At 38.3% G+C, this 27250-nt stretch overlaps 1 protein-coding gene across 7 annotated transcripts in view; it reads left to right on the forward strand.

The window, feature by feature from the left end:
- Window positions 1-24263, forward strand: part of exoc6b (exocyst complex component 6B) — a 108398-nt gene extending 84135 nt beyond the window's left edge. For 3 of the 7 annotated variants that reach the window (XM_079443125.1, XM_079443127.1, XM_079443128.1), the window contains 2 exons: window positions 17094-17206; window positions 22320-24263. In XM_079443125.1, coding sequence (XP_079299251.1) covers window positions 17094-17206; window positions 22320-22446 — 240 coding nt within the window. In that variant the 3' untranslated portion in view covers window positions 22447-24263. Of the gene's footprint in view, window positions 1-17093; window positions 17222-17335; window positions 17348-22319 lie in introns of all 7 variants that reach the window. The other 4 variants (XM_079443129.1, XM_079443130.1, XM_079443126.1 and 1 more) reach the window with 3 other exon arrangements.
- Window positions 24264-27250: the final 2987 nt, after the last annotated feature.

Here is a 27250-nt window from a genome sequence, read left to right on the forward strand (position 1 = left end):
TAGCCATTTTGCTTTTTGTAATGTCATGTTTTGCTTTTGAGCGGTCATGATGCATGACTCTCCTCAAAGATATATTTCATTATTAATACTGTTATTGTTATTATAATTTCAATAGCATCCGATGGAAGTCGGTAGAGGTGCAGTCTTCTCTCAAGAGGTGGCTTTTTCAAGGGGTTGTTCTGGTGATCAGAGACGTCAGAACTGTTCTGTCCCCCTGCGTGCCTGGCCCTGAATACGCCCGATAAATCAACCTGAAGGGCCCGTTTGTGTCCCGGTCTCCCGGGTCCTGGGATGGGGCCGCGGGTCAATCCTTATGGAGATAGACAACGAAAAGGTCCGGAAGCACTGGGAGGGGTTTTGGTGAGAGGCTGGAACCTGGATTCACTCTCCTATCTGAAAAGACAAGAATACAAAAAGAAAAGAAGAACGTCCAGGCTCCGCTTCAAAGTGCTTTAAATGGTGAAGAGTAAGAGGATGGATGGAGGACTGACGTGATGAATGACTTGTTTCGTGAGCCGTGTTCACACAGCAGGGGGATACTGCTGTTTGGAGTGCTAAATACGTTGATGTTTGGTTGATTCTTCAAACGAAATACCTACCTGAAATTTTCAGATGTCATGGCTGAATTTGAGAGTGGGTTCGTCTGTCATAGCAAAATGAATTGTATAGCATGAGTGAACATGGCCTTTCTGTAATTTCAAAATGTGTTTATTTTAGCAAGATACAAGGAGTGATTTTACAACAAAAAAAACAACAACATAATAGACTCTGAAGAATCTGAAAAAAAAGATAAATTATAAATGGCATGCTGCAGGCTGCAGTTCTATATTTAGGAGTCTTATATTAGCAGATTATATTAGGAAAGGTTTGTGGCGCTGGGAACCCTTGGCTGGCCTTGGTGTGGGAGGCCTGCTGGCCTCTGCGGTGAGGCTGGCCCCCCAGCAGTGCACGTTCTTGGGGCTGCCGCATGCCTCAACTCTTTCCCTGGATCTTCTGCCTTCCCAAATTCCTCTCAGCTCCAAGGGGTGGGGGTGGAAAGAACCAGTAGCCAGGCCTTGGTTGATGCAGAGGCCCTCATGGACTCTCAGAAGTGTTTTTTTTGGTATGAAGTGCTGATTTAAGTGGAGTTTTGTTAGATTTGAGAGTTTTGATGGATTTATCTGTCTGTCTGTCAGTCAGTCTGTCTGTCCGTCTAGACGTCTGTCATTCATTCTATCCCTCTATACGTCTATCTGTCTGTCTGTCTGTCTGTTGCGTTCCATCTGCCTGTATAACCTTCAATCTTAAAAGATGTTCAAATTAGTTATATGAATATCAAAATATATCAAATTCTGCTGTCTTACATTCAAATTCAAATTGCAATTCTGCATTCATATTCATTATAAATTCTCTTAACTGAATTGGAATATTTAAAGGCATTCTCACGTCAGTTCTGATTGGTGGGTGATTCTGCAGGGCTTATAGTAATTTGGTGCTCTGGTACAAGGTGCAGAAAAGCCACAGACCATTTCAGAAGTTAAGATGGAATACCGTTGCTTTCAGCATCCATTTGTACCATAGAGAGTGATGGTTGAAGGTATGAGAGACATTTATTTACATCCCCTACGGTGGTGTCTCTCCTCCCCACCCTTCATGACCCATTCTAGGGCACTGCATAGAAGAGCAGAGGGGGCGGGGGAACGTTTTCCTGGTCCCGTGAATTTGGGAACCATGAGGCTGCTAAGCATTCCTGTGGCCTGTCCACAGGCATTATCCTAGAATTCCTGGAACGTCGTTAAAAGGATTCAATGTAAAATGCTTTTCCCCTCTCTAACCTTTCTCTTAGTCCTTGGCGGTGAAAGCCTAACACCAGTGACACCACTAGAAGCTTATGCTTGTGTTCTTCTGAACCCATGGGGTAATTTCTTAGTGTCCATACTATTCTAACTAGATGTCCAACTGCAGCTGTGTCTGATTTCCTCTCCTCACAGTCTCTTTATATTTTTTTCTTCATTTCCTCATTTCTTTTTCTCTGTCATCGCTTTTCTTCAGTGATTGTGATAACTCTGTGCTCTGAGGTGAAATTTTGCTGTCAGAGTTGGTTATGTTGGTTTAAGCGTGGTTTGATACTTGTACAGAAACGAATGATTGAAATGTAATCCTTATAATGTTCTGGCACCATCCGATGATTTGATGCTCTCAGGGTTATTTTGGAATCTGTTTATATTTCTTCATTTTTGTGTGTGTGTGTTTGGTAATCGCTAAACAAACTCAGAGTCCGTTAGTGACCCATAGTGAAAAAATGTTTTTCCGGCAACAGGGTGCAAGGCGGGGACATGTTGGTGGGCCAGAAATTTGAAGCCCCCCTCTGAAAGGAGTTCACTGCGGTTTAAGGAAATTTGCTGCTTGCTCCCAATACTCAGTCAGCAATCTCCTCTGTAGAGTCAGGGAATCTGGAGAATGTTCCCTCATTTATAAAGACTTCTTGTAACAAAACAAGCAATTTGGTTCTCCTTTTCAAACTTAAAGGTGAAGTCCTTATTTGTGTAGCTATTTTTTTTTTTAAAGAACATAATATATATATAATTTAATTATTGCAGGGTCTCTTGAGGTCTGAATATTGCACTGTGTGTGAGCTAAGTATATACACTTCAAATGTTTGGGGTCAGTAAGATTATAAGAAAAAAAAAAAGCACCAAGGCTGCATTATTTGATAAATTTAGTAAAAACAGTTATATTTTGAACTATTATTTCAATTTAAATAACTCTTTCCTGTTTTAATATATTTTAATTGTAATTTATTCCTGTGATGGCAAAGCTGAATTTAACAGTCATTACTCCAGTCTTCAGTGATACATACTGTAATCCTTCGAAAATCATTGTAATAAGCTGATTTGCTGCTCAAGAAACATTAGTTTTTATAAATGTTGAAAGCAGTTCTGCTGCTTAAATTTAATGCATTGTTGAAAATGATACATTTCTTCAGAATTCTTTAATGAAAAGAAAGTTTAAAAACTGCTTTTATTTGAAATGGAAAGCAGTTGTAACAACATGAATACTGTAACTTTTGATCAATTTAATACAAACTTGCTGAATAAAAGCATTAATTTATTTAAAAAAAAAATTTAAAATAAAAAATCAGACTGATCCCAGATTTTGAATGGTAGTGTATCTTTCCTGTTGTAGTTGTAATATTCGTTTTTGTAAACTCATTTTTTTTTTCTAATTTGTGACTATAATTAATTTTCATATTGTTTGTGGTATTGGAGGAAGTTCAGAGCAGGTTCAGAGAAATGATTAACGGGAGTGTCTCATTCAAGGAACATTTACGCTTACAGTATCAATGTGTCATTTAGTTTCAGGCAGTTGCTGCTCAGCATGTACCAACATGCAGGCTTTGGGGAAAAATGGATCTATACATGACATGATTTTCAACTAACAGTTTCTAGTTAAGTAAAAGCGAAAGGTTGTGACCCTGCAGCTTGAAAAGTCAAAATGAAAGCAAACTACCACTGAACACTGTCAAGGCATAATGTGGTCATTATTGAAGAAGTAGAAATACTGGCTAAGAGATGAATGAGCCTATGGTACAAATAAATGTTGCTTTGGAAAATGAAACTGAAATCTAGCTTGTTGTGGGATTTCCAGCCGTTTCCAAAATTTCTGTTTGGTATTTCCCTGTAAAACTTTTGCCTTTGGGAGAGGGAATTAAGTGTCAATCTGCTGTCTGCGTGATTGCAACTGTTATGCTCCCTTCTTCCCTTATACGCACATCAATGCAGTCAAAAGTGTTGTTTTTGCATTTATGTAGTTAAAAATGAAGAATTCAAACCAATATTGCACCCCACTGACTAGAGAAAAAAAAAAGCATTTTTAAATATCATCTTTTGTGTTCCACAGAAGTAATTCATACAGGTACAGAACGACATTATGCTGAATAATGACAGATTTTTCTTTTTTGGGGGGTGAACTGTCCCTTTAAATGTTGCTTATATTGTGAGCTCTGACACATTATTTTGATCAAACACCATAGGCCAGTGGTTTCAAACTCAATTCCTGGAGGGCCACAGCTCTGCAAAATTTAGCTCCAACCAGCTCCAATTCACACCTGCTTGGAAGTTTCTAGTGATCTTGAAGACCTTGATTAGCTGGATCAGGTGCGTTTGATTAGGGTTGGAACTAAACTGTGCAGAGCTGTGGCCCTCCAGGAATTGAGTTTGAGACCAATGCCATAGGCTATGGTGCTCATGTAGATGATGCAAATCCAAATTCCTGTCCTCTTGCCACTACAAAAGAGACATAAAGGCCCAAATTAGGATAAAAATAAAATCATTTGTTCAGTAAAGATATTCCATTTCACAGTTAAGATTTCCAGTCAATTTTTTTGCCATCTACTAACAGTTCAATGATTGTATGAACCATGGAATCTTTGGGGGCGGTGGGAGATTTTAGGACCACCTCTGTCCCACATTCTCTTCTAGTGATGTCAGTAGGATGAACCAGAGCCTGAGTGTGTGTTTGTGTTTTCAATGAAGCTTCTCGGTCAACTGCAGTCTCCCTGAAATCTAACCTGCCTGGTTCAGTAGCTAGGGTCAGACAGACGGCAGTGAAGGTGTGCAGGAAAGAGAGATTGAGGATGAAACCATATGGGCCGTGCTCCTCTCCTCACCCCTTTCAGCTACAGCCTCCCACAAATCAGCTCTTTGTGTGGCTCCTTCAGGGAGAGATAGAAAGTTTAAAAGAACGAAGACTACCACAGAATTCGATTGTACAAGCAAACCAGCTCTCCTGTCTTTGCTTATGGAAAATAAGTAAAAACGAATGAGGAGTGGAAATGTAGGAAGGAGAAAGAAAAGGAAACGTCTCTCCTCAGACCATTTCTCCATAGTCGACCTAAACAAGCCAGTGACAGGTGTCACAGTTTAATCGTCCCCCATTTGCTTCCTCTCAATGCCCAGTGAGTGTGTCACGCTTAAATCCATCCCCCCAATGGTGTGCTGGTGTGTGTCAGTGAAAGGCCTGTTTGAGGCGCTGTCACAGGTCTCCAGGGGTCAGACGGATGAGCTGCCCTGCTTGTATGGAGTCAGTGAGGGAGCAGATATTCTCTGAGCAGGGGGTTGACATCTCTCTTTGCGGCAGGGTCCCATTCAGCCCTATGAGGATGGCACTGACATGCATCTTCTTTCTCACTCCAGCATGAACACAAACTGTCAACCGATTCCTGCTTCTCCAGCTTACCCTTTTCTGTATTTCTCTCTCGTATATAAAAACGCAAACGCAGTGGATGATGTGAAAGATCAAGGAATCTTAAAAAGATCCCCCTTGTGTTGATCCTAACCTGTATCACTTTCTTTCTTCTGCGGAACACAGAAGATATTTTGTAGAGCGATTCAGCATATTATGAAAGTCAACAGGATCCAGACTCTTCAAGGTCCAAAAAGGACATTAAAGTAACTTGAAATTAATCCATACAACTAACTGGTATATATGAAGTGACAACATCACTTTCTATGATGAACAAAATTTAAGCCACTTTACTGTCAAATCAAAACATTGGTCAACACGTATATTCATTCTTCTTTAAAAATGGCAACACAAACTTTAAGATGTTTGGCCACTTGACGTGTTAATCAATGAGATTTGACATTAGTTGACGTTTGAGATTTGTGTTGGCATATTTGATGGTGTTGCGTGAGATGATCAATGCTTGTATTTGATCTAGGAGTGAACAATGACTTATATCAGTATCATGATATTAATATAATGTATGGAATAGTTTCCTAGTACATTTTTCTTTTTTTTGGAGCCTGACTGTTTTAGACCCCATTGACTCATTGTATGGACAGAAATGGTTGAAGTTTTAATTCTTTAAAGGTGGTCATGAACTTTTTTTTATTATTTTGTACTGTTCTCTGAGGTCCACTGTCGTCAAGATTTTTTACATGAATAACTTAGAAGTAATGGGCTATTTTCTGTCCTGTTTTGACCCCCCTCATCAGAACACAGCGAATAGGCTTGGCGAATTGTAGACTCTGAAGTAACTACGTAATAAACACACCTGTTACTGTTACCTGTAAACACCTGTTACTCACACCTGTGTTGTGCGATATTACTGTCGGATACAATATAGTCGGCACAGCATTGTCTTTTAGTTTCAATCTTTCTGAAAAGTTCTGCATCAAATTATGCCTTATGCACGAATCCTTGCAAAATGGAGTGAACAAAGTTCTTACTGAAGCGGTCTGGAACTTCATTAAGTTGATCCACTCTCTCCTGATTTTTGGATCGGAAGGAAGGCAATGCAAAGACTGCGTTTTCCCACAATTTGGCATTGCACAGTGTCGTCTTGTCTTCCGAGCCGTTTGGTTTCTGCGCAGACCCGCGTTTGCCTCTCTCTTTATTTACTTACTGCAGGTGCAAATCGGTGGGCGGGGCTAAACGGGCAGTGATGTAGAAGCAGACATTGATCTTCTTCTTTGGAGGTGGTGTTTAGCCCCACTATTACATCATAGAGTGGTACATTCCACAAGCTGTCGTTTTGGCAGATTGGCTTTAATAGGAGCTGTTTTTAGACTAACAAGAAGGTTTTGATTCTGAAACCTACAGGAAGTTTTTATAGTACAAGGACCTCTTATGTCAAAAGATCAAGTTAATTTTGATTTCTCATTTCATGACCCCAGTGAAATATCTTCTGTTGTGTTCCATAGAAAGTCATACTAGTTTGGAACAACATGAGAGTGAGTAAATGAATCTCCTTAAATTACACTGCTTCTAAAAATACATGTAAAATACTCCAGATCAAAACAGACTATCCTGTTGTCCAGCAGCTGGACTGGAGCTCCACCACTTTTCATATGTGTAGAATAGAATGTTTTTGTGAGAGTGTGGCTGGGTGTGGAAATAGTGGTCATTTATGAGACCCACATATCTGTGGTTTTCCCTCAGTTCTTACCCTTGGTTCTGGTTACTTGCACCCTAGGAGCCCTGTTTTAGTCCGTTTGCATGGATTGTATGTTCCTGTTCTCAATGTTCCTGTGTGCAGAGCATCTGGCTGTAAAGGAGACAATAAATTGGGAACAAACGCCATACCAGGGTTTAATTATTTAACTGCAGGTGGAGACAAGTAGATGTTTGTTTTTATTGATGTCATTCCCTTTTATTGATTATTACTAATACATATGAAATAAATGTTTAAGAACCAGTGGTTTTGTTTTCCAATAGAAAGATAGAGATAAATTACAACTTAGAATGCAACTTACTCATTTGGAAGATCTCAAAAAAACAACAACTCATGATGGATCACTTCTACATATCTGATCTACAGAACTTCTTTCTTAGCCTTTTGAAAGCAATGCTTTTTGTTTTCTTGGATGCATTTGGAGTCTTCCTTTTTCATGCACATAGCAACATTGTTGTGCATATTCATCTTTTTAATGTGCACAAATAGCTGCATTTATGCATGCTAACGGCAAACTTCACTCATTGTATTATTTAGAGCACATAGCTGAAAACTCTAAGTGATGAGGAAAGAAAATGGGGGAGCGAGCGGGAAGATGCATGAATGTGACGTTTTGGACCGTGAACTCATCCTGGCCCTGGCGCACGCTGGCTGACCTTCCTCTAGTTAACAGCCAGAACCAGACCAGGTGTAATCACTTTCTCCAGCCTTCCGCCTGTCTTTCCGTCCAAGGGAGAGAGAGTAAGCGAGTAGGGGGTGGGCCAGTCGAGTGGCCTCCGGCCGACCCTGCTCGGATTCCCTTGGAGCCAGTGGACGATAAGCCTGACGTGCTATCTGTCTCGCTCTTTCTCCCTCTCTGTCTCTCACAGGCTCAGTTAGTATTGGCAGGCCGAGGGGGGGTTTGTATGGTAAAGCAGTAAGTCTGTATGTGTTATACATGTTATACATGCTGGAAAGCAGGAGAGAGAGAGACCAGGGGCGAGCTGACCCTTCGGTAACCTTGGCTTTGGTCCAGTCGGGTAGTCAGGCGGGATCTAAAGTCTGAGCCTCTCAACCCGTACCACTTCACCTTTCATTCAGATCAGTCCCGCGCCAAGGGCTATGCCATCACGGGACAGCACGGGGGTCCTGAAAAGAGAGCCTGGTATTATTTCCCCCTTCTCTCTTTTTTTCTCTCTTTACTCCGTTTCTTTTCCCTCTATTTTTCTTTCCTTATTTTCTCGTTCTCCTCCTCCCTCTGTGAATTTGTATTTAAAGGCTTGACGGAGAGGTTGTTTTACCGGTCTTGCCTCTTTGATAACCTCCATCTCAACCCTCATCACCTTCTTACCGGAAAGCGCAATGTGTTGTAGGCCATTTACAAATGCCAATTTGTTTGCCATTAAGTAACATAAATAGGATTTGGTGAATTCCATCGGGATAACAAGCACCGACCTGACCCTTACTTTCATTTTGTTTTGTTTTTCTCTCTCTCTCTTTCCCTTTCTTTGGCAGCTGTTAATCTGTTTGTCTTCATGCTGTGGTGATCATGAGTAAGCAGTATTCAGTCTGTAGCCTTTTGGTGACCCTGATCATGAGGGCTATCAGAGTTCACGTCTATAGAGACAGCACCACGCCATCACCAAAAAAGCCTTTGATCAGATTATATCGTTATTCATGCCCTGTGAAAGGGGTAGGAGTTTTGTAATGCTGGTTTATTGTCTGTCACCACACCACACGCACAAACACATGCAGATCCACATTCCATCTTAATTTTCTTACAGCAGCTGTAAGAGTCGTTTTGATATGTCCATTTCCTGTAAGCCTTAAAAAGACTCTTTTCTTATAAACGTGAACAGCATTGACACCAATATGATTTCTGGAAACCGCCTCAACAAAAGACACTGTGTGTCATGCTGGTAATAAAGCTGTTTTGAATTCCCTTTTCATATTTGAATATTCCACAGCATTTTATCCTGTTTTAGCACATTTTGGAATAGAGCACATTGATCAAGTTCCAAAAGTAAAAATCCTGTGTTTTCTTCATAGGCAAACTGCTCAGCTCTTCTTTCACATCGCAGACTGTTTTAGATTCTTGCTACTAGCTCTTAGCTCTGACCGTTCTGTCACACTGCTGCTCCAGCAATAACTTTTACCTTGTCGGAATCCACAGGAAGGTAAAAGGGAGGTCATGTCTTCCCCAGGCCAGTGCCAAGTTTTTCAGTCTAACAGTTATTAATTACCACCAGCAATACCTTTAAACGGGCTGTGTGGAGAAATGGACAGTGAAAATGAACTCATCTTCTACCTGCGAGACATTACTATTCATTCATAGATGTTGTTCATTCATTTACTAACACACATTCTTAGATGATCTGTCCTGCATTCGAATGGGCTTTTGACTGTTTTGTTGTCATTTTGACCTGGCAATAACTCTATTTTCTGAATGGACAGGAAGTTGAAAGTGAGGCCACCTCTTCCCCTAGGCTAACGTAAATGCTGTCAAATGTCCATGAATTACAGTCTGTAACTCTATTAAAATAAGTGTCAAAACAAGTCAACCAAAAGGTCACAGAGAGTATACAGAGGGACGTGCCAAATCAACTGTTCTGTAACCCAAAGACTATGTAGCACCTTATAATTAATGTAATATATAAAAATGCTTTATATATTTATTTAATTGTTATATATTTATTTATTTATACATTATTATAATTTTTTTTTTATATTGGACATTTTTTGGATAACTTTTTGTAATACTTCTGTCATAGTTTGTCATCCAATTTTACTAAGATTTCAGTGAACCAGGTTTTTCTAAGGTTCACTCACGCAGCTATTTGAAATCTTTAAATGGAATTTAGCCACTTTCCTCAGGTCTCTGTGACCGCTTAGCCACACCATAACCCCCGAGATAACTCTTCCTTGTCTGAAGAGGACAGGAAGGTAAGTTTGAGGCCAAGTCTTCCCCAGACTATGGCTCCTCAGACGTTGCGGCCTCAGGAAGAGGGCTGTTTTCACTTGTCCCAGATGTGGCTTGCTAACAGAGCGAAAAGGACTGATAACAGAACAATGACCCGAGTGGGGTTCAGCTTAGAGACAGAGTGTATCAGCCACCGCAACCATCGCCATCTTGACCATCCACTGACCCCAACCTCCCTCATGCTTTTTGGACCTGCTTAGAGTTTCCTCAGCAAATGTTAATTTTGCAGTTATAGATTAGCAGTGTCCTGTAGTGACTTGTTCTGTACACACCCAGTAAGAGTAAAAAATCTGTATCAATAAAGTATTGTCATTGAGTTGAAAAGGTGGAACCTTGTTCACATGAACTCTTTGTATCTTGCGGTCTGTGTTTGTTTTAATTTAGACATAGAGATGCTTGTACCCTTTTTAATCGAGTTACGGTTGTCAGAATACTTTGGGTTTGAGCTTCCGCTCTGCTGAAATCCTCTGAAGCTCTCTTGAGACTTCTGTCCAGTCTTAATCATGTAGGTCTCTGTTTCTCCTAATGTAATTATATGAGCCACTCAGTTGTGCCACAGCCCCACCAGCATCCTAGCAGAGTGGACCAATGGTAAGTGGACATTGTTCATTTTTAAACTCAGATTTTCCTCTGTTCAGAGTTCAGTGCAGGGTGAATTCTATTTGAATGAGAGCATCACTATGCCCTACTCAGTTCAGTCTCTCTTTGGTACACCCTGTATATAGACATACTTCACTGCCACTATTTTGACATGATAGTATGCAGTAAAATATATGTTTATAGCACTTAAAGGATAGTTAATCCAGAACTGAAAATTCTCACTTCTCAAGTCATGATTTACTCGCCCTCATGTTGTTCCTGTATGACTTGCTTGCTTCTGCAGAACATAAAAGATTTTCTGAACACTGGTGTCAAAACAAGATTAGACTTTCATGGTACATATACAAAAAAGAAAATATATATATATTTATTTTTCAAAATAGCTTATTTTACATTCCACAAAATAAATACATTTATATCGTAGGAGTGACATGAGGTTAAGTAAATTATAATATATTATAGCTAAATGTAAATTATAGCTATGCCTTTAAGATTGTGGCAAGATTGTGTTTCGATTACTTGAACATCTCAGTAACACTTTACAATAAAATGGTATTTGTTATTATTCGTTAATGCGTTAGACATTATAAAATTATAATGGTCAACACTTCAACAGCATTTATTAATCATAATTTTTTTTTCACACATTTTTTGATCTTGTAATTTTTAATCAAAACCCTTCCGGTGAAACGACAACCTAATCATTTAGTCAGTTTAAACCGCACCACTTTCTTGTCAACTACAAGCTCGCACTGACTTAGACCAAGTCAAGTCACTATTATTTGTATAGCGCTTTTAACCATGCAAATTGTGTCAAAGCAGCTTTACATCAGCTTGATATAAAGCTGGGTGGCTTTATATCAGCTTTACAGTATTTAGACGGGGAAATAGTGTGTCGAAATATTGTCATTCTCCTCTGGCCAGACAAAATCAGCAGTTTAAATCTAGGCTAAAGCAGAGTCAGATTGTGCAAAGGATTCATCTGGTTCCTGTAGTCTTGTCCCGATGGCTGTCTAGGAGACAGGGCCTTCACTGGGGATCTGTCTCTGGGGTTCATCTAGTTGTCTTGGTCTCCATTGACATTCAGGGCTGTAGAGGTCATCTCTAGGTGGTGATCCACCATCTGATCTAGATACAGACTGGATCTGGGTGGCTGCAGTGACCGTCTGATCTGGATACAGTCTGGATCTGGGTGGCTACGGTGACCTCGGAATAAGAAAGAAACGGACTAATATTAGCGTAGATGCCATTCTTCTTACGATGTAACAAGTACATCAGGTGTTTTGGGAAGTGTTCCCGGTTCCGGTTGACCAAAGTCTCATCCTTCATTTTTTGTCAATTCAATAATCTGATTCACTCAGATGTATGATTCACTCAGATGTATGTCAACATCTGTTGCAATTTGTTATTTTACAATGTTAATATTGACCTACGTTAATAAATGCTTTAAAATGTGTTTTCTATTGTTAGCTATATACCTGTATTAACTAAAGATGAGTTGAAAGTTCTGACCATGTTTCTCCTTTATTTTTATTCCCTCTCTTTGACCTGTCTCATCTGAATCCTGCACAACAACTCCCTCTTCTTCTTCTCCTGCTCTCCCTTGCTGCCTCCTTTTCCTTTCCCTCTCCATCATTTTTCTCTTCCTCCTCCACATAGTCTTCTTTTCATTATAAATCCCTTTAATTTTTTTTGGTCTCGTCTTAGTCCTCTTTTACTCTTTCTCTTGTTTTGATTGACAGTTGCTGTTATCTCCAGGACTTTGTCATTTGAAAGTGTTTTTTGACGGAAAAGAAAGCACATGTTCAACATTGTTAATCCTTGATGATTGACATGAATATCCTTTCCCAGCAGTTAAGAGCGTGTATGTTTGCATAGCTTGAGATTTGTGTTTGAGTGTCTCATGAATGCTGCTTTGCTGGATGCTTTAGTGTAGATGGAGCCTAAGCCAAGATAACCTCTATGGATAACCTCTGACCTCTGTGTGCTACTACTGGGCAGACTGAAATATGGCTTGAGAAACAGGGAGCCACTTTTCCTTTTTTTTCAGTACCCAGATACCACTTATCATTTTCCTCCCGGTGAACTTTGACTGATGTTCAATGATGCTTTAGTTGCTGCTCCTTCCTCTTTTTTTCGTTCCGCTCCTCTCTCTACGTTCACATGATCCAGAACCACGGAAAGCTGAGCGAAGTGTATTTGATTCAGACCTCTGTTCATTATCTGCACAGGTCATTTTTAAGATAAGACTCTTTTTGACCTTCCTCAGTAACATTAACAGATTTCCCACAGAAAAAAGCGGTTATGGTATAAGGATCAGAATGCATGGATGTTAACTAGGCATCTTAAAAGTTGTGAGTTTGAAACCCCCTTGTTAATTGACTCTGGGTGGACAGGATAATTGGGGGTCACAATTGTTATTTATTCTATAAAGTTTCCACTCTCTGATTTTTCCACCATTTTTATTAGCTATAGACCTACCAATTTTGCTCGTCAAAATGTTTTGCACCTCTTTCTTGGATCTCTTTTTACTCCTTTTGAAAATGCTCCAATACAGTGTTGATTTGAAGAAAATTAGGTATTGAAACACTTGACAGAGAATCGGAGATAAATGTCAGAGGCTTATATAATTGAACACTTAAAAGGGATAGTTCACCCAAAAATGAAGATTACTTTATATGGTGAACAGATTTAGGTTTCTATTCACAAATAAACATGATTAATGCACATACATGGAGAACATCAAATATGATAAAAAGAATCTCAAACGTGCTTGATGTGAGAACCAACTAGGATTGTTCTTAGGTTTGTTTGCATCAAGCATGTACTGTTGATCTTCCATTTCCATTTGCTCTCTATGTGTGCATTGATCAAATATTTGTTTTTTAAGCATCAAAGTTTTGGAGGAATTGACTTCAATAGAGGGACAAATCGCTCAGGGTTTATTAAAAATGAATCAAAGTCTTATGGTTTAAGAATGTGACAGTAAGTATTTGAAGACAGAATTTTCATTTTTGGGTGAACTAGGTCTTTAAACTAGGAAAATTCAAATTTTTTGATGAGTACATCAGAGAAAACTGTTTACAGATCATTTGAAGAGGCCAGCAAAGATACTTAATGTACTCATGATTTCAGTTGTTTTATTTATTTTTTGCTGACTTCTTTCTCTCAGAGCACTTGATGTTATTAATCTCTTATGCTCATATTTGCTTCCATCAGACGTTTACTGCTGCTGTGTCTGTATCGGATTTACTCGTCGTTCACATTTACGACCGTGCACTTGAGCACATTTGCTGCGGTTCAAATCACAACTCGCATACCAGCCCATTGTGACTCATCCTATCTTTAGTAGACTTTTAAAAGACATTTTTATTAAGACGTAGCTTGAAGCTACTCTGCCAGATAACTGAGTAGGCCCTTCTGAATATAGGACAGCCACGTATAGGTTTTACTAAGTTTTACTTTGGTCTCTTTTTCTGGTTGTTTTAGGTGAGGGTTATTGTTATTGCTTTCTTTACCAGGCTTATCTCTCTTTTCTGTGCTGGTTATTATCAATGTTATCGTTATTCAGGCTCAAGCTCAAGCTCAACTGACTTTGGCCTGCGTGAGCCTTTGGGGCTGACGGCCCAGTTCTAGAATGCACTAAACAACGCTGAGAACCAGAGGGCAGCCAGAGGTGAGAGGAGAACTAACGTGAAACGGAGTGAGAGGAGAAAGCGTGGATGAAGTGATAGTGGCAGTGATGGCACAAAGAGAACAAAACACGTTAGCTTTAGTGACTAGAGAACGCAAAACTAATTGACTTCGAGGTTAAGAACGTTATCCTCTCATCTTAGTTTTCCTTCTTTTACATAGCAGCTCATTCGGGTTGACCTCATTAAGTCGTAATGAATAATTGTACTTCATCGGCTGGTTATTCACAAGCCTTTGTAGGTGGCTACTAGGTTACTGGGGCATAGGTGATCATTACATAACAAGCTCTCCACCAGAGCATTTTTAGATTTATTGCAACAGTAAAGTGGCAAATCAAACCTTGTTTTTCCAGAACGCTGCCAGAAAGAGCAACAAGCCTTAGGGGAGAAAAGAATAACACGGCAGTCAATTCCCAACACCCCCAGGCTATTAACGCGAATAGCTATTCCTGCCGCGTTCCAAACAAACAAGTACGACGGTCAGAATAACTGTTATAAGCCCTTATCCAAATGGCCCAGAGTGAGGAGAGATAGTGTGGACGAGGGGTGACGCTGAGGCTGTGAGGGAAACGAGAGCAACACATCAATGTGCAATGTCATGTTTTCTTTCTTCCCTCCCTTTCTCTCCATCATTCTTTCTTTTAGAAGAATGAGAGGAAGTGATAATCCAGCGCCCCCATGCCCCAGCTCCTCTCTAGCATGGCCCTCTGTTTGTTCAGAGAGGGGCCGATAACACTGTCGGGGGTCACGCCAAGGTCAAAGAGAGAGACTGAGTGGAAGTTCATTGGGAGGTGAAGGCGGGGCGGAGAGGCAGAGCGGAAAGGTGAAACCTGGGTCATGGACGAGTTTGACACACTAGCTCGCGCTATGTGGAATGCAAGTGCATTCAGATTACAAATGACAGCGGCAAAACCTGGCTTCTTTCTCTCTCTCTCTTCTTCTCAGCCTTCCTCCCTTGGTGGGTCTGTGCAGACCATGCCAGCGGGAAGAAGAGAGAAGAAAGGAACAAACAACATATGAATGCAAATCCAAAAAGCACTTATCTTACGCAGGTGCTGCTTATCTGCCATCGCACAGGGTGTGTGCACATGGTTTGAAAAGCAGGTGGTTTAAGTTGTTGTTTGTCAAGGTTGATTTCAGATGGACTTAATAATTGCTGACGTAAATGCTTTAGTCTGATATGTTTTTCTTTTTGTGAAGTCAGACTATAGGTGACTTCACATTTACTATTGTTCATCCATATTTAACGTTGTTTTCGCAGGCGAGGCGAAAATCAGTCATTTCATCAGCATTCCATACAATCGGTAGAAAAATTTCCCACACTGATCCCACAAAGCTCCTTTCCAAAGTGATTTCATTCATTGATACACTATTGAAAATTTACCTTTTTTCCCGCTAAATGTTTGCACCCTATACGAAATATATTCACTTAACAGACCTAGGATATGCACTTTTAGGTTGGCTTCATCTTGGATATATAAAATTTAATCAAACTTTGATTGTCCTCAGTTTTGTGTGCTTATGCTGAAAGACAAAGATGAGATGTGACTATTTAAAGGATTAGTTCACTTTTAAAAAAACTTTTGCTGATAATTTACTCACCCCCATGTCATCCAAGATGTCCATGTCTTTCTTTCTTCAGTCGAAAAGAAATTAAGATTTTTGATGAAAACATTTATCAATATAATGGACTTCATTGGGACCCAAACGGTTCAAGGTCCAAATGACCGTTTCAGTGCAGCTTCAAAGGGCTTTAAACGATACCAGACGATGAATAAGGGTGTTATCTAGCGAAACGATCGGTCATTTCAAAAATAAATTTTTATAAGCACAAATGCTCGCCTTGCTCTGTTCTGTGATGCGCGTTCGTGACGTCACGTAATACGCAATTACGTGGAAAAGGTCACAGTTGAGGTAGGCGGAAGTACCGAGTCAGTGTTTACTTATAGTTTGTGTGCTTATAGTTTCGCTAGATAAGACCCTTATTCATCGTCTGGTATCGTTTAAAGCCTTTTGAAGCTGCACTGAAACTGTCATTTGGACCTTGAACCGTTTGGGTCCCAATGAAGTCCATTATATTGAGAATTGTTTTCATCAAAAACCTTAATTTCTTTTCGACTGAAGAAAGAAAGACATGAACATCTTGGATGACATGGGGGTGAGTAAATTATCAGCAAAAGTTTTTTTTAAAAGTGAACTAATCCTTTAATCCTACAAATTTTCACTATATACTTGGAAAGACAGCTGAAGACTGTAGCTTGACTACACAAAAACCTGCTGTAGCTCAATTATAACAGTGAGTTTAACATACTTATAGCTATGTCTTGCTGTCATGGGTGTACTTTCCTCATACACACATAGGCACATGTTTTTTCAGCGTCCTTTGTGCGTTCGATTGAATACAGAGATTGTTGTATGGTCATTTGGCCTTTTTCTGTTTGCAAGTTTGATGACATGTTTGATTGTGTTTGTTTGCATTCCCAGCACTGAATCTGCGTCTAAATGTGTGTGTTTGTGTGAGTGGGTTTGTTTGGGAGGGAGGAATGCACTCTGTTGTTTATTGAGCCAGTGCTCAGGGGTGCATTTTTGGCCGGGTCAATCACGGGTCATTACCGGCCCATTATAGGGTCAGGTCCGGGTCAGAAAGAGCCCTGCATTCAGGGTGAAAGAGTGCAAATGGTTGTTCTCTCTTTAACCTCCCTCCATTCTCCTCTAATCCCCTGCTTTGTCATGTTGCTTTCCTCTGTGTCTCCTCTATAATCTCATTTAAGAGGCCCTGCTCACTTATGTAACATTGGGAGAAGTGAACTAGCCTGATCTAACAAGGGCCAGCGATGGTGTTTAATGAACTTTAATGATCTCTCTTTGTCTTTTCTTCCCTGCACCTCCACCGTCCTGTGTTTAGTTACTGGATCTCTTCACTCAGTGGGACTGGTCCACGTATCTGGCTGACTACGGCCGACCCACATGCAAGTACCTGCGAGTCAATCCTCACACGGCTCTGGCCCTCCTAGAGAAGTGAGTCTCACACTGGTCTCTCGCTCTTCTCCTCACTCATCAAACCACATGCTCTTACGTTAAGACATCAGATCACATGCAAACCATTTTTTTCCCTCTCATCTCTCATCTTATGTTACTCGTGAGCAGGATTTCTCGGTCGTAAGTACTCTGCATTTGGTGTTTATGTGATAAGAGTGCCCTTTACATGGGTGATTTTCTTTAAATGTCCAGGTAATATTTCACGTTGAAAAATAATTAAAAACAGTACTTTACATGTCGAAAATAGGGCTGTCAAATTGATTAATCGCAGTCACCTCCAAAATAAAAATTTGTCTTTACATAATGTATGTGTGTGTACTGCATATATTTATATGTATATAAATACACACACATGCATATATTAAAAAAAAAATATATATGTATATATATATGTGTGTGTGTATATGTATGTATGTATGTGTGTGTGTGTATATATATATATATATATATATATATATATATATATATATATATATATATATATATATATATATATATATATATATATATATATATATATATATATATATATATATATATATATATATATATATATATATATATATATATATATATATATATAAAAATATAAAAATATAAATATAAAAATTAGGGGTGTAACTATACACGTATTTGTATTGAACCGTTCGGTATGAGGCTTTCGGTTTGGTATGCATTAGAAACTGAACGATTCGACTAATCCACTTACATTTGGAAAATAAAACAGCTTAAAGTGTGTGAAATATAATGTTCTCGGTGCCACTGTGCTCAACAAGGCAGCCCAAACGACGTAACGGGCAACGTACTTGCGTCTTCCAGTGGCATAACGCAATCACCAAATAACTGACGTGCTGTGAGGATAACAAAAGATTAGGCTATATGTTTACTTCTCAATTAAAATGTTTTACAAAAAGGTATTCTAAAACATGTCTGTTATACAATGAATTATAGGCCTATCAAAATATTAACACTGCAGTCATCAATAAAAATCTTTCTGCATAGTGCATTGACTGAAATTAAGACATTCACCGGCATAACTCTTGTGCAAAGTTTACACGTTTACACACATTGCTTGTGTGTGATATCCATTGGCTCGCCTTCATGGTTTAAAACAGACATTTTTTTAAAACAGAAATTTTCAACATTGCGACGTAATTACCAATTACCCCCATACCGAACCCAACCGTGACACCACTGTTATATCGAACCGAACCGTGAATCTGAAATAAATGCATGTATTTGTCTGTATTCATATATAGATATAAATATATACAGTACACAAACATATTATGTAAACTGTTATTTTCGTTTCAATTAATCACAAATTATTGATTTGACAGCCCTTGTAGAAACTTAACCCTTTTTAAGGTTTTAGTATTGTGACATTATTTTAATGACAGTTAAGCATATTTTATACCTAGATTTCCATTAATATACCTCAAAAAAAATCTTTCTCTTGTAATACAGTAATGAAAAACTTTCTATCCAGATACAATGATCTAATCTAATTTTTAAATATAAAATATTAAAACCATATTTACTGTATACTACAAAATTGAGTATAATGATGATAATATAACAATACTGATACTTACAATTACAATGTACTTTACATTTAATTCTATTCTATTTACATTTAAATTCTATCTTTGCCCAGTATATATTATTGATAACATATTTATCAATCATTATGTTTGTGTATATATGTATAAACGCACAATACATTAAAACACACACACACACACAAAATAATATGATTATATTATTTACATCTCTGTTTTTCTGTATTTTGGAGTGAAATAAGACCTGGACCTTTCTTAATTTTTTTATTTATTTTTTTTTTATATTCACTCACATGTTCAGTGTATGTTATGTTTAAGATTTGGATTGTATTATGACATTTTATTATATTCAAGCGTGAGTGTTAATATCAGTGTTTTGCATGCTGTCATTAAAACTCCTTAATTGTTTGCAGAATGCATGCATTCCTCTGATGTTTATGTGTGTATTTGCTAGACTTGTGACCTCGATCACTTCAGCTTTCCTCTGTCACTCTCTTTTTCTTTTCCTCCCTCCTTTGGCTGTCCTCTTGTATCTGTGATATAAAGCAGCAGTGGATTGGCATTACACAACCACACACACACACACACACACTCGCCTGATCCCATTTGAGCTGCACTTACCTCAGCCTTACCCTCTTGCCCCTCTGTCTCTGTGAAAGTGATCTGTATTATTTAGCCTGGCGAGGGTTAGCACACCACTGAACACGAATACAGTGTGTGTGTGTGTGTGTGTGTGTGTGCCTGGACTCAGAGCACAAATGGCTCGTTGAGGAGCTTTCCTTTATTGAAGTGTACTTGAAAAGACAAGGCTTTTTAGTTGCTTAGAGGGGGAAATGGAGATTAAATGTAAGAATATGAGTTTTAGTTTGTTTTAAAAAACTCAATCCAGTAAAATCTTGATTTGTTTCTAAGTGGAGTAAGCATCCAAACTGAGGAAGTGGACCAGCAGTGATGTGGTTGTGTGTCACCTCATTACAGGGATATCCAATATTTCACTGGTACTTGTTGAATATACAATTTTCTAACATTAAGAACAAGAAAAAATTAGAATAAGAAAAATACAGTATAGAAACGCACCAAACTTATGACGGTCATAGCAAGCATTTTCAGTACATACACGTTGCCGGGGATGTAAAAATGCACTTTAACTTGGACACGAGGGACACAGAATATGGTTTTGTCGATTCTTAATAAAAATGCAGTTTAATTGTTTGCATTTAAGATGATCGGTCCATTTAGTTTTTTACTACTTTTATCATTATTAAAGTAGTACAAACTAATGACTTGTGAGTGTCAATTTATTTGTCAATTTCAAAAGTGATTGTTACATTAATACACCGATAATTGCTGGCTTTTTTCTAAGGGAAACTCCTAGTTCCCCATAGCATCTATCCACATTAGGCCAGTGTCCTCATCTACACAAGGTAGAAGAAAATACAGGTTCACTTACAGTGAGAATAAACATGGTTTGTGCCGACCACAGTATGTTTTGTGCAGTGAATTATCGCCAACCAAGAGCATTAAACCATCAAAATTCAAGAAACATTTTAAAACCAAACACTCAAACTATAAAGACAGGTCTGTGCCGTGTTAATAATTTTAGTTTACAGTAAACAATTTTGCTTGTGTCGGGTCAGTAGCTAATCTCCAGTGTAAAATCTTTGCCTGAAGCAGAACCAGTTGAGCGTCAAAACTCTGTCCGCCTCGATCTCCACTCTTGTTTGTTGAACTCCAGAAGCGAGTCACAAACTCCCCTGCCCAACAAAGCAAGAATTCCGCACTAGGCAGTGGTGGTTCTTATCACCATGGTAATCACAGGCGGCTCTCTGTAAAAAAGCAGCGATGCATTTCACTATGGCAATACAGTCATGCATCCATGACCATGGCTATCTTACCTAATACTTCTAGCGAATAAGACGAGTTGACAGACGTAGAGCGAGTGGATGTGTACCTGTGGTGATAATGAAATTGCTTCCGTAACAAATCGACACTCTTTAACAATATTTGAAACTTGAATTGTGTATTCATAAGCCCTTATTCTAGACTTTGTAGTATTTTATGGTTTCCCTGAAGTTTGTGAATGTTAATTAAATGGTTTCTTGCAAAAAAGTTACAGTTAGTTACCTACTGTCTGACCCTAAACAGAAAAGGCTTTTTTTTTCTTTTTTTTTTTCGCTACTGTACCTATATGAATTATATGTACACTGCCATTCAATATTTTAAGATCAGAAAGTTTTTTTTTTTATAAAGGAAATTAATACTTGTATTCAGGAAGGTCACATTAATTTGATCAAAAGTGACGCTAAGACAATGTTAAATAACATTTAAGAAAGAGTTCTTTTACAAAAGGTTTATATTTAACCCTCTGGGGTCCGAGGGTGTTTTGGGGCCCTGGAGAAGTTTTTACATGCCCTGACATTTGTGCTTTTTTCAGTTGCTTATAAACATATTAATGGATAATAAATTTAGGGCATGTATTTAGGGCAAACTGGGCTACAATAATATGTGAGAAGAATGTATGTGCGTAATTGTGTTTTTGAGAAAACGATGTTTATGCGTTCTGTTCTCTTCAACTTCCTATTCATGTAAGAATTCTGAAAAAAGTATCATGGATTCCACAAAAATATTAATCAGCATGACCGTTTTCAACATTAGTCATAAGGAATGTGTTTTGAGCACTAAATCAGTATATTATATAGATTTTGGAAGCACCATATGACACTGAAGACTGGAGTAATGGCTGCAGAAAATTCAGAAATAAAACAAGAAATAATATTTTGCAATATTACCATTTTACTTTGATCAAATAAATGCAACCTTGGTAATTATTAGAGACTTCTTTCAGAATCGTTAAAAAAGGTTACGACTCCATAGTTTTGAATGGAAGTGTATTTGTTGACGATTAGTTTAAAACTGTCGCCGATTTTCAGTTTGAAATGAGCAAGGAAAATACTATTTTCCATAATTTGCCCCCTTTAAATGTTCAGGCTGAGAGCTACAGACTATGCAGAATAGAATGGTTTTTTTTTTTGATGATGGGTCACTTCAGTATTTTGTCAAACTCCGAGAGCTTGGCCAGGATTTGTCTGGTTGCGAATGAGAGGAATGTGCAGGCATTGGCTCAGTGATCTCCAGGCTATTGAGAAGAAGTGTTTGGCACAAGTAGCAGGAAAGTGAGCAGGATCATTAGAGCCTCCATGCAGGACTGCTCCAAGGCTCTTGCATGGAACACCATATGGAGCGCCTTTCTTAACCACACAGTGCAACTCTGTGCCCTTCCTCGAGCTCTTTAGTGGTGCAGCACCCTGTGACTGACATGATGTTAGGTTAAGTGGCCCTCTTGTTTCATATTCATCTCCGGTCATATGAATGACGAATTTGGATTGGTTAGGCTTTCTCTGATTTCTTCTGATTTACTGTTACAAGCATTTAATTCTGAGGATATAAGAGTGTCCAAGTGGGAAAAAACAATCAATTGTTTCCTGTTTTTGCAATCTAATGATTTTGTATGCTTCATTCATTGTGTGCAGGATGAAGGACACCAGCCGCAAGAACAACATGTTTGCTCAGTTCCGTAAAAACGAACGGGACAAGCAGAAGCTCATAGACACCGTTGTCAAACAGCTGAGAAATCTCATCGCCACCAACCAGGCCTGAGAAAGCAATTGCATCAGCACGTAGCCCCACGCCATGATGAGTTGCTACCAGACTGCGTGGACTGCGCTTGCACACCTCCATTAGTTGGACGTATTGTTCTATTCCCACACAGACACTTGCACTAACATGCACATATAAATGCACCTCTCTGAAAGGTGTACCTGTTAAACCATCCCGTGCCTGTGTGATATGCTATCCATGTCTTCCTATGTGACTACCTGAACACATGGACACCAAATCACATTTTGCTATTTAAAACAGGTTTTGGTTGCCTTTTATTGTCGTGAGTGTCTTACAAAAGCACCGTTCTCCTGTCACACAATTTGAATTGCCTTTACAATAGTTCTAAAGTATTATTTATCTCATTTTTGAATTTGACAAATACATTTACACTGCTTTGTGGATATTACTTCAATTGCTGCAGAGGTAACACTAACTAGACATGAATATTGCCGTCGTAATTTCAAACCGATCAAATAACGGGATAGTTCCCCTAAAAATAATCATTTACTCACCCTCCCTTCATTCCAAACCTTTCTATCTTCTGTGGAACACAAAAGATGATATTATTGTATTTATTTTGTCCATACATTGGAAGTCAATGATAGCAAAACTATTTGGTTGGCAAAAAAGATTTTCCTTTGTGTTCTACAGAAGAAAAATGCATACAGGTTTGGAGCAACGTGTGGATAAATGATGACACAATTATCATTTTGGATGAATTATCCCTTTGATATTTGTAATGAATATTCTCACTGATGGGTCAAGGGTTCATTTGAGTGCTGATTATAATGAGGGAAGTTCTCAATGTAGGGAATCTAGTTACTGCCCTTGTTGAATCTTTCATGTGTAGTAATTGTATACTAGACATACTTCAGCTTTAGTCTGTTACAGCCAAGACATAGATTATAGCTTAATACCTTAAAAAAACAACAGCTTTTGGAGAAGATTAGTTTACTGTTGTCATGAAAATGACCAGGTTAAGATTAAGCTTTGGTGTTTTTTGACTAGACTTCAAATATGCAGAATAGAGGCTTTTGTCTCTTATATTCATTAATTGCAAATATATCAGCCAGCATTCAATGCCAAAACTGACTGAAGATGTGTAAGGTAGGGCAACATACTAGAGCTGGCTAATGTCAGCACATTTATGCATTATGAGTTTATGTACACCGCTGTACATTAAAACCTAATATAACTTGCTTTTACTATTTAAACAGTGTCGTCTTCCCATAACTTTGATATTTTCTCTGATAGGAATGAGGGTGCAATATTACATATTTCTTTTCCAATTGGCATGAGAGTTTTAGGTAGCAGAGATTGTTGTGTTTAAAGGGAGTCTGTTTTTTCTTTCATTTCCAGTTTTGCTGGTACAAAAGATGTGTGTTTGAAGCCTGTTCCTTACAATGGATGCAAACCCATTAAACTATAAAGGGAATTCTTCATTTTTAGGGACAGAACGAGCACTGTGTCAAATTATTTCGAGCTGTTTTCTGGATTCAGCTCTTTCTGTCTGTGCCTTGAATTTTTTTCCATGCCTATAATTGATTGTGTGTTTTTTTTTTTTTTTTTTTTTTTTCCCAGCACAGCACCTGGTCTTGGACGTATGACCAGGGAATGAACATGTGCTGGTGTGTGAACGCGAGCGTGCATGAGAACATTCAGTCTTAGCAGACAGCTCTGCTTGTAGAGAACAGTACTGACTCCAGAGAGATGCACTGTACAGATTGTTATATTAAACCACTAATGAATATTACAATACTAATAAATTCAGCAAATGCCAACAAATAAGTAATAAATCAAGAATGTGTATTTTTATTTTGCATTTGAATTGTAGTTTTAACAGCATTTTACTTTCAGTTTGGGAACAGGGTCATGAGAGGCTTTTTTTTTGTATTTGTATTATTTTTAAAGGTTTTCATTTTAGTTAAATTTTATTATTTTTATGTGATTTTGACTTTTTTTTTTTACATTTTTATTTCTATTTAGCTTTAATTTATACCTGTTTCAATTTTAGTGATTTTATTACTTCAACTTATTTATTTTGCTTTGTTGCTAAGGTAGCATTTCATTTCATATTTAATTTTACTTTGTCCGCTTTATTTGTTAACTATTTTTTTTTTAAAGTTTTATTTAATAAGACTTGTCCAGATGTCCATGACTTTTGATGAGACCTCAGATGACCTAGAATTGCTTGATGTACACAACTCTTCCCTCTTTTCTTTCCTCCCACTCTATTTTCCTCCATCTTCCGCCTTTTCATTGTGGCACAAAACCTGCCTTATCCAATTTTGTGCGATCACTGTCCCATCATGCAGTGAGAGATGCCCCCTGCCACCACCATTTATGTCTGTGTGTGGAGAACGTTACTGAACTGTGACCACACCACAAACACATTTTCCTTCATCATCTCGGACGAGACACCGTGGCCCTCCGGGTCTGTTGATCTCCCACATGTTTTGAGCGAGTCGGGCAAAGCAAATCTTTTGGGGCTCACTTGAGCGCGACAGGCTTTTTGTTGGGGTTCAGGAACCGAGCAGTGCCAGCTTATAACCGGATGATGAATCCTGCCTCCTACTGCCCATCTCAGCGCCCCGGGATCGATGGCGGAGTTCGGAAGTTCTGGCAGTTACGGCCCTGTTGAGCCAAATGTGAAACTGAAGATTAATTGTTTCTTCTTACGGTCCAAGATAAAGGACTTGCTTGAATGATTTATACTTTTGTCATAGAACCCATGGTGAGGGAATTTGGTGATGCAGTTCTCTTGGAAAGTTTTCTATAACAATTCAATAGGCAGTAATTTTATGCTGGTCATCCACGGACAACGGTGACTTCACATCCAGTGTGAGTTCAAGATGACACTCATTGTTACATATACCCCAACAGCAATGTTTGGTTAAAGATTTGAGTTTTGTGCATGTGTTGGAGAGAAGGAAAGAGATGACTGAGATGTGATCAAGATCAGGCTTCACATTTGCATGTTGTTTTTAGCAGAACAAAAAGATTGTCCTGTGTCCTCAAATGGGCCATTACAAAGAACACGAAGACGGATGATCTGCCAGAAATAGATGCATCTCTTGCTTCAACAGATGTTGCGGTTTCCCGGGTAGTGCTACAAAAACACATCAGGATGAAATGGATAAATAATGTATTGTACAAGACACTGAGAAAATGTCTTCATTGCAGACCATGCTCTTCTGCATGCACATTTAGGGTATAATTAAGGAACAATTGGCAAATTATTATTATAAATAGTTTTTCATCCCACATTTTAAATTATGTAAGTTCTGGGAAATACTAATGAACTACATATGTGTATTTAATAATTATATCATGCAACTGCTTAATTCCACGTTAGCACTGTATAGCTATATTCAGATGCTGAAAGAAACAGCCAGGTTTTTACATGATATAAAATGTGTATTTCATCTCAAAAGCAGTTAAGTAAATTAAGTAATCTGTTGCACATATTATAATGTTATATTCCACATGCATAAAATTGGTCAGCAATTTCAGTAAATTGCTCCAACTTTTTTTGTCAGGACATGAGAGATCCAGTAGATCTTTTCTATTAGCAACATGTGGGAATATCATGCTCTATATGCTTGTGTCTGTTAGGTGTACAAATGTTTCTTGAGACAGACCTTGTGTTTAGATCAGTATTGCCTTAGAATATGGTCAAAATGTTAAAACAACCCAAGATGAATGGAGGTGCATTGTAATTCAGTGTTTTTGATAGCTGATAATGAATTCACTTTAGAAATATTAGTTTTACTAACTAGGCTATCTAGTAAAAGTGGCCTTGTTTTGTGTGGCCGGAGCAGCAGAGGTCAGGTGAGGTCACTGCTGTCTCACTACTGTCTCAATATCCAGAGAGACAACATAGCGTGCAGGGGTGCATAGAATAAACATTTGCCCAGAACAGAAAAGGAAGCGAAAAAAAAATGAAACTGATAAAAGCAGTTTGCCAGCGATGGCGAGGGCTGATAGAATGTCACCCATTGATCTTTGTCTCTTACGGAAGAGAGTTAAAAATAACCTGCATGTTTATATGCCTTTATATAAGTTATTGTTAAAATCTGTGTGTGTTTGCAAATGGGTCAAATGAAAACGCTGAAGAGGGAAGAACAGTGGCTTGATGTTTGCATAGTGTCTGCCACGGCTTCATATCTGACTGATTATGGAAATATGGTGATCTGTGAACTAATCTCAGTCTGTCTCTTTCTCTCTATGTCGCAGTTTATCTGTTCAGTACTAGGAGAGTGACCAACAATCACTTGGCAAACTGATCAAAGCTGTATTTGATTTTGACAGCATATTTTTTGCATTGAGCTAGATGAACCCCATTGTAAAAATAAGACTGAATATTAAACCGATCATAAGTCAGCAATGTGTCAAATAAGTACCTTAACTTTAATTAGGAAAAGCAAGTGGTTTATGTAAATCAAATCCTATTGTTGCCTGTTCCCCTGGTTTTAGTGTAAGACCCGAGAATAACATGATAAAAATATATCAAAATGTTATATTGTTTTATTAAGCAAAAATGTGTTAAATCAAATGTAAAGACTTTTAAAAGGTTTCAAAAGATTTCTATTAAAACAAAACTTAGTTTTCATTAAAGAATCCTGAAAAATTGTATCGTAGTTTCCACAAAACATTAAGCAGCAAAACTGTTTATAAGAAATAAGAAATGTTCAAATTGCCATATTTGAATGAAGTCTGGAATAATGGCTGCTGAAAATTCGGCATTGCCATCACAGGAGTATATTACAGTAAACTGACCATATGAATATTGTCATTTAAA

Source organism: Barbus barbus (genome assembly GCF_936440315.1).
Source record: "Barbus barbus genome assembly, chromosome: 2".
In the NCBI taxonomy this organism is placed as follows: domain Eukaryota; kingdom Metazoa; phylum Chordata; class Actinopteri; order Cypriniformes; family Cyprinidae; genus Barbus; species Barbus barbus.